The following is a 15789-nucleotide window of genomic DNA, read 5'->3' as shown; positions in this document are numbered from 1 at the left end:
CGGTCAGCACAGCCCCTGCGTGCCCCCAGGGAGACTGGCCTTGGTACGGCCAGCCCCTGCTCAGTCCCCTTGGACTCTCCCCTGGGTTGGAGAGTCGGTCCTCTGGATGCTAACCTTCCTCTTCCTGCTTGCAAGAGAACCCAGAGAATTCCAGCAGAGAATGTGCCTGGCAGCTTCCTCCTGGGGCTCGCACAGGTCTCAACGCAGGGGCACGCTGGAAGCCTCTGGCTGTGCTGCTAGGCCCATCCATCCTCCAGCTGCTTTGCAGAGTCAGGGGAAATTAGCACTGGGGGCTCACCGGGGGTCTATGGCCCAGGAGGGACTCCTCTAGCTCAAGACCCTGGCAGGAGGCGGGTGGTGGGGTCAGCTGGGCTAGTGTGTTTATGACAGATCCTCACCCAGGGGCTTGTTAGAGAGCGGGGCAGAGACACGGAGCGGAGCGTGCAGGGGGAAGGCTGCAGGGAGGGAGTTCCCTCCCCAAGGAGGGGAAAGGCTGCCGCCGAGTGGCCATCTGGCTGGCTAGCAGGAATTCCTGGGACCGGATGTGTCCACCGCCCGGGTTCCTGTGCCTGCAGGTGGAAAAGCAGTGGCCCCATAGAAGGCATTCTCTCAGTCCCTGACCTCAGTCCCTGACCTTGGACGTGGTAGAAGAGCCTGAAGCCCAGAGAGCCAGGGCAGCACCTGGCCTTCTGTGACATTAAATGTTCTTTCTCCTTTTTCCTTCTCAACCCTGCTGCCAGAGGTCTGAGCTCCTGTGGCATAGGCTCCGGGTGCTTATGCGTGACCATGTCTCTGTGTTTCTTTCTCTCTGGCTCTCTGACTTTTTCCATCTCACTCTGTGTTCTTTCTTCCTTCTCTATTCAAGTTTCATCTCGGGCTCATATAAAGTTTTTACGCTGCATGCTCCACGTGGAGAGGGATGGTCACCAGGGGAGGACCCAGGAAAGATGTTCATGTGTCAAGGGGGTAGGGGAGAGACTGTCCCCTTTGTGGGCTGGCCTCGCCCTGCCCTGCCCTGTCCCCTGCCTCCTGTCCATTTATGGCAGAGGGGGGCCAGACCGATGTCAGGAAGGGAGCCAAGGTGAGCACACAGCATATGCAGCTCTGAAGTTTGGGCATCAATCTGGAAGTCAGCTCCTAGCCCAGCCCCTCAAAACAGCCCAACCCAGCCATGTGCAAAATATAAGATTTTGTCCCATCCCTGGAATAGTTTTCAACCTAGCTGGAATGGCAGGATTAATGTAAGGAATGTAAAAAAACAATGAAGCTCAGTAAGAGTTTCAGAGAACGGACGAGACCAAGGTCATATCGTACGTGGGGGTGTCTGTGATGTGTGTGCGTGGATGGGCCTCACGTAGGGGCACGCATTTCAGAAGAAAGGCAGAAGTCGTTGAATTTCCAAGACAACCTGTGGTTAGAGCAAGGCTGTGTACCTTTGCTTCACAACTTCCCAGCTTTATCCATCTGCTAAGTGAGGCCAGCGGAAAAATCCTAACCTCCGTTACGATGATCCTTTCCCCTCCAAACACACACAGAGCAAGAGGTCAACCCAACACATCACCCCAGGCAGCACTGACTGTAGTCAGCAGATGTGGTCCTGTGGGGAATGTCTTTACTGAGCAAGTGCCTCTGCCATCTTTCAGCCTCCCAGAGGTGGGGGGTTGGGAGGTGGATTTGTCTTAGAGCTAAACTGGGGAAGATCCAGCCCTAAACCCCACAGGTGTGGTACTTCCGGCTTCTCTACCTTTGCCTGGAAGCTTGTACCTAGAACCAGGCTTGGGTCTCATCACCCCCCAACCCCCAAACCCCTCCAGTCCTTGGCCTTAATGGGTGTGGGGTCATTCTTTTAGCTCCCTGGGATTCGACCTTGCAGGATGTCCGGGGCCTCCCAGTGCAAGTTGCGTGGCTCAGACCCTGCGTTCCACTTCCCTTGGCCTTTGGGCCCATTGTCAAGTCTTCAATGCCTTTGGTTCCTCATTCATCATAGGCAGGTGAGAACAGCTCCTATCTCCCACAGTTGTTGCTGCGAGTATTAAATGTGTTAATGCAAGTGCCTCACCCAGTATTGCCTCAAAGTAAGTGGCCAATTAATGTACGCCTTCTCTGCAAGGCCTACCACTCTGCCTTAGATCTTCTGGGCCCGTCTGCAGGGACAACGGCCCCCACCTGGAAGCCACGTCTCCGGATGGCAGGAGTCCTCCTGGCTCGAAGAGTGAGGCACCCCTGCCGCGTGCTCTGTCACCGTTATTCACCCATTCGCAGAACGTCTGTTAATACGTCCTTCGTACCCGACGCTGGGTCAAATACTGGGGGGCAGAACCCCCCACAGGGCATGGAGAGCACAGTGGGGAGACTGGCCAGAAGATACAGTCTGTGGATTAATAGCTGAGAGGCTCTCAGGCCGCAGGGTGCCTGGAGCTCGGCAGCACTCTGTAACATTGTTAAATAAATGCTGTGGTCGGGTATGAAGGCTTCACAGGAGGGGGAGCAGGTCGTGGGGCAGCTGAGCCAGGCGTGGGGGCTCGGGAGGAAGTAACATGGAACCGAGGTGAGGAGAAGGAGGAGAAGCGAGAAGATGGGGCCAGGCAGAGGGGGTGGCCCGGGGACAGCAGAGCCTGCGGCCTGGGTGGGGACTGGATGCAGTGCAGTATGGCTGGGGTGAGAGGGTTTGTGGGAATGACAGAAGAAGCTGAAGCGGCAGCAAGGGTCAGAGTTTGGATCTTGGAGACCATATTAGAGAGCTGGCTGAAGCCCGAGGGCCACTCGAGGGAACCCCGCTCCCCGTGTGGGTTCGGGGGAGGGTTCTAACATCCCTGCAAGGTTCCAGGACACCCCGTGGCAACCAGCAGCCCGCCTCTGTGTCCCTGAGGCTGGGGGCCAAGCAGGAGGACCTTCCCGGATGTGGGGGAGGGAGTGGCTGGGGACAGGGGCTTGGCCCTCCACCCCTGGCCTGATCACAGCCAGCAGTTTGGTTCTAACCAGAGTCTGGGTTTTCTTTCTTTACAGATGTTGGAGTGTTAGCAACGGGCAAGTCTGCTGGGGCCGAAATTGGTAGGTGGCTGTCCTGCTTCCTCTGCGTGCAGGGCTGAGGGGGCAGGAGGGAGACACTCCAGAAGGCCTGGGCAGGTGGGGCGTGCAGGGGGTGTGTGTGTGGCTGGTTTCCTGCCTGTCATCCCGGAACAGGGGCCGCACTCACCTCCAGACCTGCCTGAGGAGCTAACACAGCTTTACCCCAGGGGCATGGGCCTGCTGGAGAGCCTGTCCTCAGAGGGGTATGAGTCACCAGTGTCGCCCTTGTCTGTTCTCTGTAAGCTGAGCAGCTCCGGCACCCACAGGGCCCTGCATTCTGCCATGCTTCCCTGCCCCGCCCCGCACCTGCATGGTTGGTCCCAGCTCCTTTCCACCTCAGGGGCTTGTCTCAGCAGGCACGGTACAGTCTGCCTCCTCCGGGAAGGCTCCCGGCTCCCACGCCAGCCCAGCCCACCCCTGTTACCTGGCATTAGGGTGAGCTCCCAACTGCCCCAGCTGACTCCCCTCAAGATGGAGTCTGATCTTTTCTCTTCCTTTGCCTTCCTGCTCACCACAGAGCAGGCAACGAACATGTATGTGATAAACGAATCAGTGAAAAGATAAGTGAGGAAGGAATACGGGAGGCCAGAGAAGTGAACCATCCGCTGCTGGGGAATGATTCCCTCAGCTGAAGAGAGCAGGATGGAGTTCTAGGAGGAGGGGATAGGGTGTGGGCGAGGGGCAGGGAACGAGTGTGCCCCTGGGCTTCAGCGGATCGGAATGTGGAATTTTAGGGTCCTGCACACGACTTTGGACTTCACCCAGAATGTGAAGGGAGCTGCAGAAGACCTCTGCAGGATGGTGACTGGTTGATGCCCGTTGTTCAATTCCTCCCTACCCTGCAGATATCAAGTACGCCATCATCGGGACGGCTGTGGGTGTTGCCATATCGGCTGGCTTCTTGGCCCTGAAGATCTGCATGATCAAGAAGCACTTGTTTGATAATGACTCCTCGGACCTGAGAAACTCAAACCTGGGCTTCAATGGTAAGGGAGCAGTGACCTCCGCCCAGCCCAGCCCAGCCCAGGATGGTGAGGGCAGCCTGAGGCACCGGGGAGCTCGGAAACTTGGTTGGAGAAAGACTGAAAACCTGGGTAGAAAAGAAACGCAGTGAGCTGTGTCTCTGTTGATCTCTCTTTCTCCCCTCTTCTTTTTCTCTCTCTGTACTTTTCCATTCCTAAGAATCAGATTTCTTGGAAAAAGGTGGAAGGGGAAGGGGGCTGAGTTGGCTTCAGACAGAAACGTCTATTCTCATATCCAAAAATGTGACCAGATAAAATTGATCCCAGGAGGTGATGAGGCTGGGTGGTGCTGTGAGCTCAGTTGATATGGGCCGAGTTGCTCATAACTTGGTCTTGCTTGGAGCTGTGCTGGGTCCTCTTGATCCAAACAGAGCTGGGCGTACATGAACTCTGGCAGGTTCTCGGTGTCCCACAGCATCTGCGGGGAAGTGAAACTCACAGACACAGGGCAGACAGTTCGTGAGTTTTGATAGCAAAACACAACAGTGATTCGCATCCCCTTTCTCCCAAGTTGGGACTCGCAAAAATCATTCCCAGTCCGCTTCATGAGATGACGATGCAGTTTTCCATGAGGTTCTCCCGGGGACGAGGAGGAAGGAGCCTCACTGTGTCTCTGCAAAGTGCAATTACTATCTGCGAAGAGAGGCAGAGGGGGAAGTCTGGGCCAGGGAGAGGAGACACAGTCTTTGGGGGCTTCCTGAGATGCCAGCATGTCCAACTGAACAAGGGGTTTAATTGGTCACAGGAGTTTGCTTACCATTGCTTTTGTATCCTTAGGAATAGGCGGGGAGAGGAAAAACCCTCTCCATCACAGAATGGGAGACGTGCTGGATCCCTTTAGGGCAAGGGGGTCCAGGAGTTGCAAGTGAAGGGGGATAATGGGGAATGATGAGGGTAGGAGGGCCCTAGGAAAGGCTCGGTTCTACTTATGTGCCCAACTAAGGGGGGTCTAGATGAGACCTGGATGGACAAACTCCAACAGAGCCAAAGGGGAAGGATGAAGAACACTCAGCCCAAGACCACCACTCCCACTGACCCCAACCCAGGGAGCCCTTCAGAGCTGCCTGAGTCAGGCTGGCTCTGACTCGCTCCTGCTTGCCTGGCACTGAGTGAGCTGCACCACAGGTCACAGTGTCTCCTTCCTAATGCTTTTCTTTCTCTGTTTAGATTCGGTCACACTAAAGAAGAGAGTCCCAAGGTAAGGTCACTACCGTGGTAAGTGAGGGTATCATTTTTCCTCCTGTTTTATCCATTGTGCTTCCTTGCCTGTCCTCCTAGCCCTTCTCTCTACTCCAAAGTGCTTCCAAGGAGGCCAGAATGCACCCCAAGTCTCCTCTTCCCTTCTATGGTTCAGTGGGTAAGAGTCATGAGGGGGGGGCTGGCGCACAGGGTACAGTAGCCAAAGGGGACTTGGGTTGGCCTCTGCATACCCTCAGTTACCTGCCCTACCTCCCACACAGAATCCCTCAGTGCATCCCCCCAACACTCAGAGAGAGGTCCCTAGCCCTTGCCTTGACCCACTTGGGAAGCCCATGTGGCCTACTCCAGGTTAACTGGCTTCCCCACTGGCAATGAGCCACACTGTTCTTCCACATAGAGACTATGTCCTCTGAGGACAACCCTGCCTCAGGACCTTTGCATATGCTCTTTTCTGTCATCTGGAATGCTTTTCTTCCAGATAGCTGCACGCTTGGCCCTTCACTTCCTTTATATCTCTGCTTCAGTGCCATCATTTCATTTTAGATGGCCTGTTTGAAATAGAACCCCCTTCCCCTGATTATTGTCTTCCCCTTCCCTAGCTTTATTTTTCTTCATATTACTTTCCATTCACTGACATCATGTGATATATTTCTTTTGATGGTTTTCTCCCTGAGATGTAAGGTCCTTGAGGGTGAGGTCTTTCTTTTCATCTCTGTAGCCCCAACACTTAGCACAGTGCCTGCAACAGAGTGGGTGCTCCAAGTAGAGGAGGTGCTCCGTGAGGGCTGGCATGCAGACAGAGTCTGGGCTGAGTTGGGGGGGGGTGGGATTTAGAGGGGATCTGGAGCATGGGGTCACCTCCACTTCTTCCCTGGGACCTCGGACTCAGTGGGCGCTGTGTCGTGAGTATGGAAGGAATGACGGATTTGTGTGTGAAGGAGACAGACGCGTGGCTCACTGTCACCAGGGTCACGCCCAGGGGGTGAGCTGCAAATGGACTTTCTCAAGACGTTCACTTCCTGGAGGATCTCCCCTCCTTCAGATGTTCTGATTTCTGGGCCCTACAGTGCGTTTCATCAACTCTACCTCCAAGCATTAACCCCTCTCCTCCTCTGACTCTCACTGTTTCTCTGTCTCCCTCTCTCTGTCCCATCGTCTCCCCCTCCATTTGGCCACCCTACAGGGGCCTCCCCTGGGGGAGCTGAGTGTGATTAGGGTGACCATTTACCTTATCATCCAAATCAGGACTTTGTGAGGGTGGAGAAGAGGCACTGCTAATGACTGTGTGTGATAGGTGTAAACCTGGGTGGTTCTAGAACACTGGAGCCTGTGTTTAGTGGGGTTCACCCTGCGTTTAGTGCGGCCCATAAGGCAGTGGTCTCCAAGCCCTGGGGTGGCCACACAGTTCTCCTGCTGGCAATGTCACCTCCTCTGCATCTGGGGGTCTCATGCAGGGGAGGTCTCATGCAGTCCCAGGGGGCTTTTGGAAATGTATGGTAGAATTAGGAGCATTTATGGGCTGGGAGACCATGCCATGTGTCCCATCTCACATACACATGTTCGTACACACCCAGACCCACACTGGCTGAGGTTGGCACCTTCCTCTTTAGAAAAGAACACATGTTAGACACCTCCCAAGTGCCACCAAATCCCTGAGACCTCTCGTGCAGGAAAAGTAGAATTCCAAGTTGGCTGGCTCTCGCTGCCCTGCCCTTCCCCACCCTAAGGGGCCTTCACACTGGGGCAGCTCTGTCTTCTTTCAGCCCTCTGGGGATTGGCACAGTGATAGGTTCCACTGAAGGTGCAGCTGTGACCCTTGTCAGGAGGACGTCCTTGTCCTGGCTCAGCCAGAGGCAGCACTCCCACTGCTCTGGGCTCTGTGCTGACTCAGGCTCTCCCACTGTAGAGTCAGGGCAGACAGACCTTCATCAGGGCTTCGAACAGGGCTTTGGGCAGATGCAGGTATGGGAGGCCATGGACTGAGTCTAGTAGGATGAGAAGGATTAGCTCCTGATAGTAGGGGGAGAGGGGACCAGGAAATGACTAGATGAACCCCAGGCATAGAACGTGCATTGCCTTTGGGGGTCCAGCTGGTCTCTGTGATGGAGAGTACAAGGTAGGAGTCAGTTTTGGGGTAGATGGGCTATGTCTGCAATGATGAAGAATCTGCCCACAGCATGACTTCCGGGGACCTCTGCTGGGTGGCTGACACACCCTGGATATGTGGCTACAGACTGTTGTGGCCAGCTCGGGCCCCATGTCATGACGGAGTGGTCCTAGAGAGCTCCCCACCCACGGGATCGGGCGTGCTACCTTGGCCATCGAAACCACCCACACGCATGGAGGGGAACTTTGAGTTAGGGTACCTTGCATTGGAAACTCCAGTACCTCCCGGAAGTTTCTGAAGACCCTGTTTCAGGGATATCTTAATCATGGAATTCACAAAAATGGCAGATTTCACAAATCCTAATTTCCGGTCCTGGTACATGGGTGTGTGTGCATTGGAGGGTGAGGGGGTGGAGAAGCTCTGATGTCTCGTAGCAAGTGACTGACACGTGTGTGTGTGTGTGTGTGTGTGTGTATGTGTGTGTGTGCCTGTATGAAGACGCTGCTGTGTGCAGTACAAACAAACCACTTCAAAAGCCTTGTTGAAGCAGCAGTCGCTGTGGCTTTCTGTTCCCCTGTATGATCCTGTCAGAAGAACATCGCGGTTTTGTGTGCATTTAGAAGTTCTGAATTATTTTGAAACCTCGGAACTAGAGGAGGCCATTTTCATAATCCTGAAGAGGTGACTGTAATAGTCATTCAAAAATAAACATGGTGCAAGTGAAGTCCAGAGAAGGGAATGTGAAGGAAGCAGGGGGAAAGCAGGTGGCTGGATGAAGAAAGGAACACATGAAGGGCAGGGGAGAGTCAGGCGGCTGGGTGGGAGTCCTCCCCCACCCCGGGGATATAGCCCTGCACCAAGTTCAGGGAAGTGTTCTTGGCACGTAGCAGACCAGAGCTCCTCCACAAACAGGGATTTTTGAAGAGAAGGGAGGCACAATTTAAGTATCCAAAACTGACACTAGATGGAGTCAGGCTGAGTCAGGAAGAAGTTAGACCCGAAAGAAAAAGCTAAGGACAGGCAAGCCGTTCTCCTGGAGCAAAACTTTGCATGTGCTTTTTGTCATGTAGGGATGAGTTAAGTGCTTTTTGTCACGTCGGGATGAGTTAATGAACACCCGGTTCTCCTGTTTTGTGGGTCACACCTCAGTTTCTCCGAAAGGTGAGTTGTAAGAGTGGTCACTTGCTCTGAAAGGGAGAGAGAGACAGTGGCTCTCCGGAGGTGGCCCCCCTGCAGGACGGGAGGGAGTTACTAGTCACGACTGCTTGTGCCAGGATGGCTGGGAGACCAGGAATCAGCAGGGTGGTTTTTTTTTTGTCCCTAAAAAGTCAATATAATGGTACTTCAGCAAGATTTAAAATGAAGCTGTGGGACATTTGCTTAAGCAGAGCTGAGAAAACAGGATTTTAGAAACAAGATCGTTAACTTTCTCGTACTTATCAGTTTTTTCCCTTGAAAGGCCAATCAAGCCATTAACTAACCACCTTGGTCCACACGATGAAAAAAAAAACTCCTAAACTTTGAGTCATCAAGCTATTGGTTTGGCTGAAGCGTCTGTTTCCTCCGTTGCTCTCAGGTCTCAGTGTGGACGAGACCTGGGCTTGTGGGATTGGTCGTAGTTCGTATTCCCTGGGTCCTCTTGCCCACATCTCATGCACCATCGATGTGCTCTCGCCTTCCTTCTTTTGGAAAACTCTTCAAATCCACCAAAAAGTTGAAAATACCGTGTGATAAAAACATGCACATCCTTCACCTAGATTCACAAGTTGACATTTCCCCCATTTGCTTTACTCTGTCTACATACATTTTTTCTGATTCACTTAAAAATTAGTGGCAATATCACCCCTAAATTAGCAGAGATATTTTACCCCTAAATACATAGCCAGGCGTCTCCTGCATAATCACAATTCGATGACCACATCTGAGGAAATGACTGAGAAAATTCAATAATCTCACCTATTACACAGCCCGAATTCAAATCTCTCTGATTGTTTCAGAAATATCTTTTATAGCTCAAGCCTCCCAAACCAGGATACATGGTATTGTGATTTTGTCTCTGTTTAGTCTCTTCTTGTGTTGGACAACTCTGCCTTCTTCCCCTGTAAGTATTGAAGTACTTTTGTATGATGTCTTATCTTCTGGATTTGGCTGACGGTTTCTTCCCGAGTAGATGCAGATTGAGAATTTTGTCAACAACACTACGGAGGTGACATTGTGCATCGTTTATTGTCTTACATCAGGAAGCACATGATGCCAGGTTCTCTCACTGTTGGTAATGCTGTGTCTGATCACTTGGTTAAGGAAGCGACCGCTAGACCTCTGTGTTGGGGAGACCAATTTTCCTCTTTGTAAGTAGTCGATAATCTGAAGGGTGGTACTTTGAGACCACGTGAACATCCTGACCCCCACTGATTCTTTGCGCGATGATTTTACGTTTGTTCGCAACCCACGTTTGAATCAGTTATTGCACCGGGAGTTACAAAATGTGGAGTTTCTAATGCTGGCATCCCTTCTTATTCTTCTAGAAAAAAGGACTTTTTCCTTCCCCCTTTTCTCTTTCTCTTACTTGTTGAATATCATTACTGTGGATTTCAACATATTATAATTCATTACCATCATAGATCTTTGTGACGTTCAAATTGTCCTCAGTTTGTCCAGTACCAGTCACTTCTTGGTGGCTCTTGGGCATTTCCTAGGCTGACACAACACAATATCCCCGGCTCACCGTGTACTGTCCCCGCTCAGACCTGGAATCACCCATGTACCCCTTAGAGATCCCCTGTTTTTTCTTTTTTGATGTGAAATAGCTTTTAGAAGGCAAGATCTGGACACAGTGTGTGCTCGGGTGGCTCCGGAGACATCATTGCTTCTAGACTCTCTCAACACACAGACTCAGGAAATGTATATTTGAGCCACAAACTCAATACCAGAAGCCTCTTCTTAAGCTTTCCTCACTCCATATTTCTGTTTTGCCTCCTCCAAAGTGACAGCTGTGTTCCACATAAATGTTTTTACCCTTTATCTATCCTCCAATACCACAAAAAATACTTCCAGAATCATAACACTATACAACTACAAACTTGCAGTAACCTGAAGATTTCTTTGCAATTCTTTTTATTTAGAATTTAGCCCTCCGTATATAAAGAGTATTATTTTCCTTTTTAAAAAATTTTTATTTAAAAAATTTTTAAATGTGTATTCATTTATGTGTGTGTGTGAGAGAAAGAGAGAGAGAGAGAGAGAGAGAGAGATAGAGAGAGAGAGAGAGATCAGGGGAGGGGCAGAGAGAGAGGCAGACAGATTCCGAAACAGGCTCCAGGCTCTGAGCTGTCAGCACAGAGCCTGACGCGGGGCTCAAACTCACGGACTGTGAGATCATGACCTGAGCCGCAGTTGAACGCTTAACTGACTGAAGCACCCAGGCGCTCCTAAACAAGGATATTTAGAAAGCCATAAAGGTGGCAAATAAAACGGAGGAAAATAATATTTTCCATAATGATGCTGAGAGAGATTGCCACTTGGGAAAAAGAAAAAAATGGATCCATATGTCATACTATGCACCACAATAAATGTCGAATGGATCAGAGATATAAATAAAAAACAAAACCTTATAAAAACTAGAAAAAATATGTGTGTGTACATATGTAAATATGTTTTAATTTTATAGAAACTGTATACAGATAATTTTAATTAAATATAGTTTTGTAAAAGGAACACAGCGAGATAAAGCAGAAACTATTGAAAATTAAAAAAAAATGATAAATATCCTGGTTTATTTGGACTATTTCTGGACTTGGTATTACCTTCCGTGGTATTTGTGATTATTGGTGTTCTGGCACCACACTCCGACTTGTGCAGGCTTTATGGCTTGTTCCACCATCTGGCGTGCTCCCATTGTGTTTCCTATTCAGGGGCACGTTTCTGCTATTCTCTGTTAGCCATTCTTGCGTATTTGTTTTTCCCTTTGAACTTCAGAACCAACTCCACGACCTATCCACAGAACAAACACCTTGGTTTTTTTGTTGGGGTTGCATCATGTACGTGTATTAAACTGAAGACGATCGACTTCTTTACGACGTTAAGCAGTCCTTCGTGGAAGGGGACTTTATTTGCAAGTCTGTGTTAGTGTGTCTTAAGAGAGTTTTTGGCTTTTACCTTATGGGTTTTCCACATTTCTTGTGAAGTTTATTCCGAAATAGTTTTATGTTTTTGTTACTTTTGGAAATGGAGTTTCCCATTATGTCTTCAACTTAGTCATTGATTGTTTATGGATTGTTTTTTGGTATGTTAATGTTATAGGGGCAGCCTTATTGAAAGCTTTTCTTGTGTGTGTGTTTTTTTTCTTCTTGATTTCCTTGAGTTTTCATAACAGATCTCCTTTCCCAGTTGTTATGTCCCTAATTGTTTTCTCCTCTCTGACTGCATTGGCTAAAGCCACCAATGTTTTTTTTTTTTTAATTTTTTTTTTTACCGTTTATTTATTTTTGAGACAGAGAGAGACAGAGCATGAACCGGGGAGGGTCAGAGAGAGGGAGACACAGAATCTGAAACAGGCTCCAGGCTCCGAGCTGTCAGCACAGAGCCCGACGCGGGGCTCGAACTCACGGACGGCGAGATCATGACCTGAGCCGAAGTTGGCCGCCTAACCGACTGAGCCACCCAGGCGCCCCTAAAACCACCAATGTTAAGGAATAGCGGAAACAGTGCATGTGCAGCCTCTAAAAGTCTCTTTCTCGTTCTCTAGATACCCAACCCAGGTCTGCAGCCTGATTCACCTGCTAATCCAGCCAGCAGCTGCTATCCCAGCCTCTGCCCAGCTTATCTGTTCTTGTAGATCTTCCTGGCTCTCTGGGGGCTGGTGACACAGCTGTATGCAGAGGAATGGCTGCTGTGCTGGAGAATAACTTCCTCCATGGAGATGGAGTAGCTCACAGGTGCCACTTCCCCAGCTCAGGGTGACCGGGAGTAGGAGGAGCCTGCATTCCTGGTTTCCCCCATCTTCTATAGACACCTGTATCTCAAGGGCAAATGCTGCATATATCCAGCTACTTCAGATCCTCTTCCTAACAACACCAGAAAGGGTCCTTTGAACTCAGGACTTGTTAATGGGGTGACGAACAGAAGGGGATGAACTTTCTCTGGAGCCCATGGACCTCTAGGCCATCCGACTCAAACTTTGGACCCACCATATTTTAAAAGAGAAACACAAAAATTGGACAGCCGTTAGACTCTCTTGGAATCCCGTCAGACTTCTCTGTCACCATCCTTGCTCGTTTCCAATTTGTGTGTCTTCCATGTTGGCTCTGCTGCCATCAAGCTCTGCAGGCCTGACCTCAACCTGTGTCCTTAGTCCTTCACACACGGGGTAGGTAGTATTGCCTCTTTTATGGCCTTTGGCTTGGCTTATCCCATCGATGCTTAACTCTGCCCGATCTTCCTGCTATTGCTGTCCCTTCTTCCATGTTAGATATCAAGATATTAAACCTGAGCATGAATGATCAAATGACATAAACAAGTATGCAACATTCAACGTAAACATAAATATGTCATTCCGTTATAATTACAAGTATTATATGAAACTACAGTGAAGTGTTGGTATGAATTCAATCTCTGTGCGTGGAAGTGTTGGTGAGGCCTTTAGCTGAGAGTGGCCACAGCACAGTCTGTGTCCTACTTTCAGCCTTAGCTCTATTATCCTGGGGTCCGGTTTGGTGACCTCATCTTTTCTTCTGTGTTCCTAATTTTATATACATATAGATAGATCGGTATTGTAGATATGCTATGTGTGGAGAAGACTCACTCACCGTAACAGCTCACGGTCAGCCTTGAAGGTATCAGTTTCTAGTTACATTTGCAAAGGTCTGTCTACCTTGCTCCTTGTAACATCTCCCCAGACCCATGCAGTCTCTTCAAGCACATGAAGTGGCATTTTCCTGCAGATATGCCTCTTAACCTTGAGGAATGACTTCTTCCCTTTTTGCCACGAAAGTGGGTGAGGTTTTGTGGCTTGAGGTTTGGCAGGCAGAAAACATTCTGTCAGTTGAGCTCTATCTGAAAAACTGTCCCTTTACCTAGAAGCCACTGGTCTTCAGGTACTTTTCTATGTTGCATGAGGAAATGTCCCTCTTTGCTAAGATATGCTGATGAGTTCTTTCATACCTACTTAACTGTGTGCGCTGCGTAAGCATATGCCATGATTAGTCAGAGCATAATCACTTTGTCAATAAGTCTTCCAGATGGTTCTCTTCCTTTCCAGAGATGCACGAGTGATTGAACTCTAAATGAGTGGCCTCTTCAGGAAAAGAGGTTGGGAGGTCTGGACAGCTGCCCACAGCATCGGTCTCAGAGATGTCTTGAATTTGAGCTTCCAAAGCTCTTGAAGGATCTTCATATGGAACTCAATACCCAGGGCAAGTAATAGATCTATAGTGTCTCTGTCTTGAGGGAAAATATCGATTCTCTTCCACAAGAAGCTGACTGCATAGAGTGAGGCACGAGCACTTTATCCAGAAGTAAGAAATATGGAAGTCAATAAATCTATTCTGCCTATCCTGGTTCTCCATGGAGGAGCTGTTCACGCTTCTATGATAGCATTGTGTCCATATCAATGGAACCTACCCATAGCAAATGGCTTATGGAAATGGGGACCAAAGTCAAGACACAGCCTCCTTAACACCTCCATCTATCAACAGGTATGCATCATTTTCTAGAACTGTTGGCCTCAACTTCTCAGTTGCCATGAGTCCCTCTGCAAAAATTCAGGGGTGCTGAAACATGAAGACCATGGGGCCATCTCCAGTCTTATAAATGAAAGACTGACCTTCTACAGGAAGAAATGGAGGGCTGGGCTGGAGAGGAAGGTGTCTCAGTGACTGTGGGATGGCTTGCAGCTCTGCAGCTCTTTGAATGCTGGAACCAACAATGAAAAAGCTGATGGTGTGCCTTATAGGGAGCTACACAAATGTAGGGGATTATCATTATGCTTATGGCATTATCTTGTGGTACAAATGTGAATGACTTTTGCATGGAGGACATGACTGGCAGAGGCTTAGGAACCCCCCGTCTTTTTATTATTGCCATGAACCTAAGGCTCTGTGACACAGGCCCCATTAACATTTCTCTCCGCCATAATATTAACATTGCATTTCTGGGGCTGCACTATGGAATACTCTCTGCCTTTCCAATTCAACAGAAATCTGAGTGGTTGTGTCGACTGGTTCTCATTGGATTGGGTTACTCTCCTTGTGTGTGATGAAAGATGAGCAATATTTCAAAACAAAGTACTGTGTTGTAATAATTTGCCTGGATTCCCAGGGTGTCTTTTATCTGACTTGATAACAACGTAGTTCATTAGCAGCCTTTGTTAACTGATAACCTAAAGCGGTAACATGATACTCATAAGCAATTTTCTGTGTGTAAGATAGAATAAACCATCTTGTAAGGTATCTGTTAATTGATTTGCGTCTTTTAACAGCATTTTAATTAAGACTTCTGGTTTGTGAATGGCAGAAACACTTATAAACTGAAGAGGAATGCTTCAGGATTCTCAGCAATCATTTCATTTTCTATAGATACGACAAAGCCGTGGGGTCCTCTCCTCCATCCCACATCGTGATGAATTTCCCCAGTGCCATTCCTGGGCTCTGGTCCTGTTTTAGCCCCACAAGAGTTTCCCGGGTGAAGAACACAGAGAAGTATGCTGAAGGCCAGTGCTCTCTCCTTGGGTTTTAAAGGCTGACATGCCGTGGGAGGCAGAATGGGACTCTTTGCAATGGGTCCCTTTGGCTTAAACCCCAAATTCAAGCTCAGCGGGTTCCTTCTGTGGCAGTCCTCCTGGAAGCTCTGTGAAGCCCCTCTTGACAACCCCTCTCCTTGGGAGCAGTTCCTGGTGATGGAGGTTCCAATAGGCAGGAGCCTGTGGAAGTGTTTGGAAGCAACCACAAGAAGTCACTGTGTGTGTAGGTACAATGTCATGAGTGAGGGTCATTCTGACTGCCTCACCCAGTGATTTGGAAGTGTGGTAGCAGAGGCCAGGGGTTAGGAGAAACCTCTGTCTTCCCAGCGCAGTAGGCCCCAGGGCCCCCTGAACACATGCAGGTCCTGGAAAGCCCACCTTGGCAGGTAGAACACCTGCCCAAAGAGAGGGGACCAATGACACTCAAAAGCAAGGAGGAAGAGCCATCCTTACATGGGCTCCTGTGTTTTACTGCATCCAGGACTCAGTACCCAGAGGAGGAGAAGGTGAGACAGCAGAGGGTTATCTGGCAAGGTAAACAAACTTAAAATGTGCATCAGTCTCTATCTATCTCTATAAATTAAAAATATGTTTACATTGAATCTATAAATTAAAAGCAATACATAGAAAGCAAACTCATATATATATATATACAT

At 49.3% G+C, this 15789-nt stretch overlaps 1 protein-coding gene across 4 annotated transcripts in view; it reads left to right on the top strand.

Moving 5' to 3' along the window:
- TMEM273 (transmembrane protein 273) overlaps positions 1 to 14843 on the top strand; it is a 34886-nt gene extending 20043 nt beyond the window's left edge. Inside the window, exons 2-6 of one of the 4 annotated variants that reach the window (XR_015241692.1) lie at positions 3007 to 3051; positions 3915 to 4055; positions 5259 to 5289; positions 13655 to 13808; positions 14091 to 14843. Coding sequence is in view for 3 of the 4 variants with exons in the window: in XM_086680251.1 (XP_086536377.1) it covers positions 3007 to 3051; positions 3915 to 4055; positions 5259 to 5289; positions 12143 to 12260 (335 nt within the window). In the remaining variant the exon portion in view is untranslated. The other 3 variants (XM_025918445.2, XM_025918444.2, XM_086680251.1) reach the window with 3 other exon arrangements.
- The last annotated feature ends 946 nt before the right edge of the window (positions 14844 to 15789 follow it).

Source organism: Puma concolor, chromosome D2, assembly GCF_028749965.1.
Source record: "Puma concolor isolate L17-30 chromosome D2, mPumCon1.1.hap2, whole genome shotgun sequence".
NCBI lineage: Eukaryota > Metazoa > Chordata > Mammalia > Carnivora > Felidae > Puma > Puma concolor.
The sequence above is the reverse complement of the archived record's forward strand: the minus strand, read 5'-3'. Positions and strand labels throughout refer to the sequence as shown.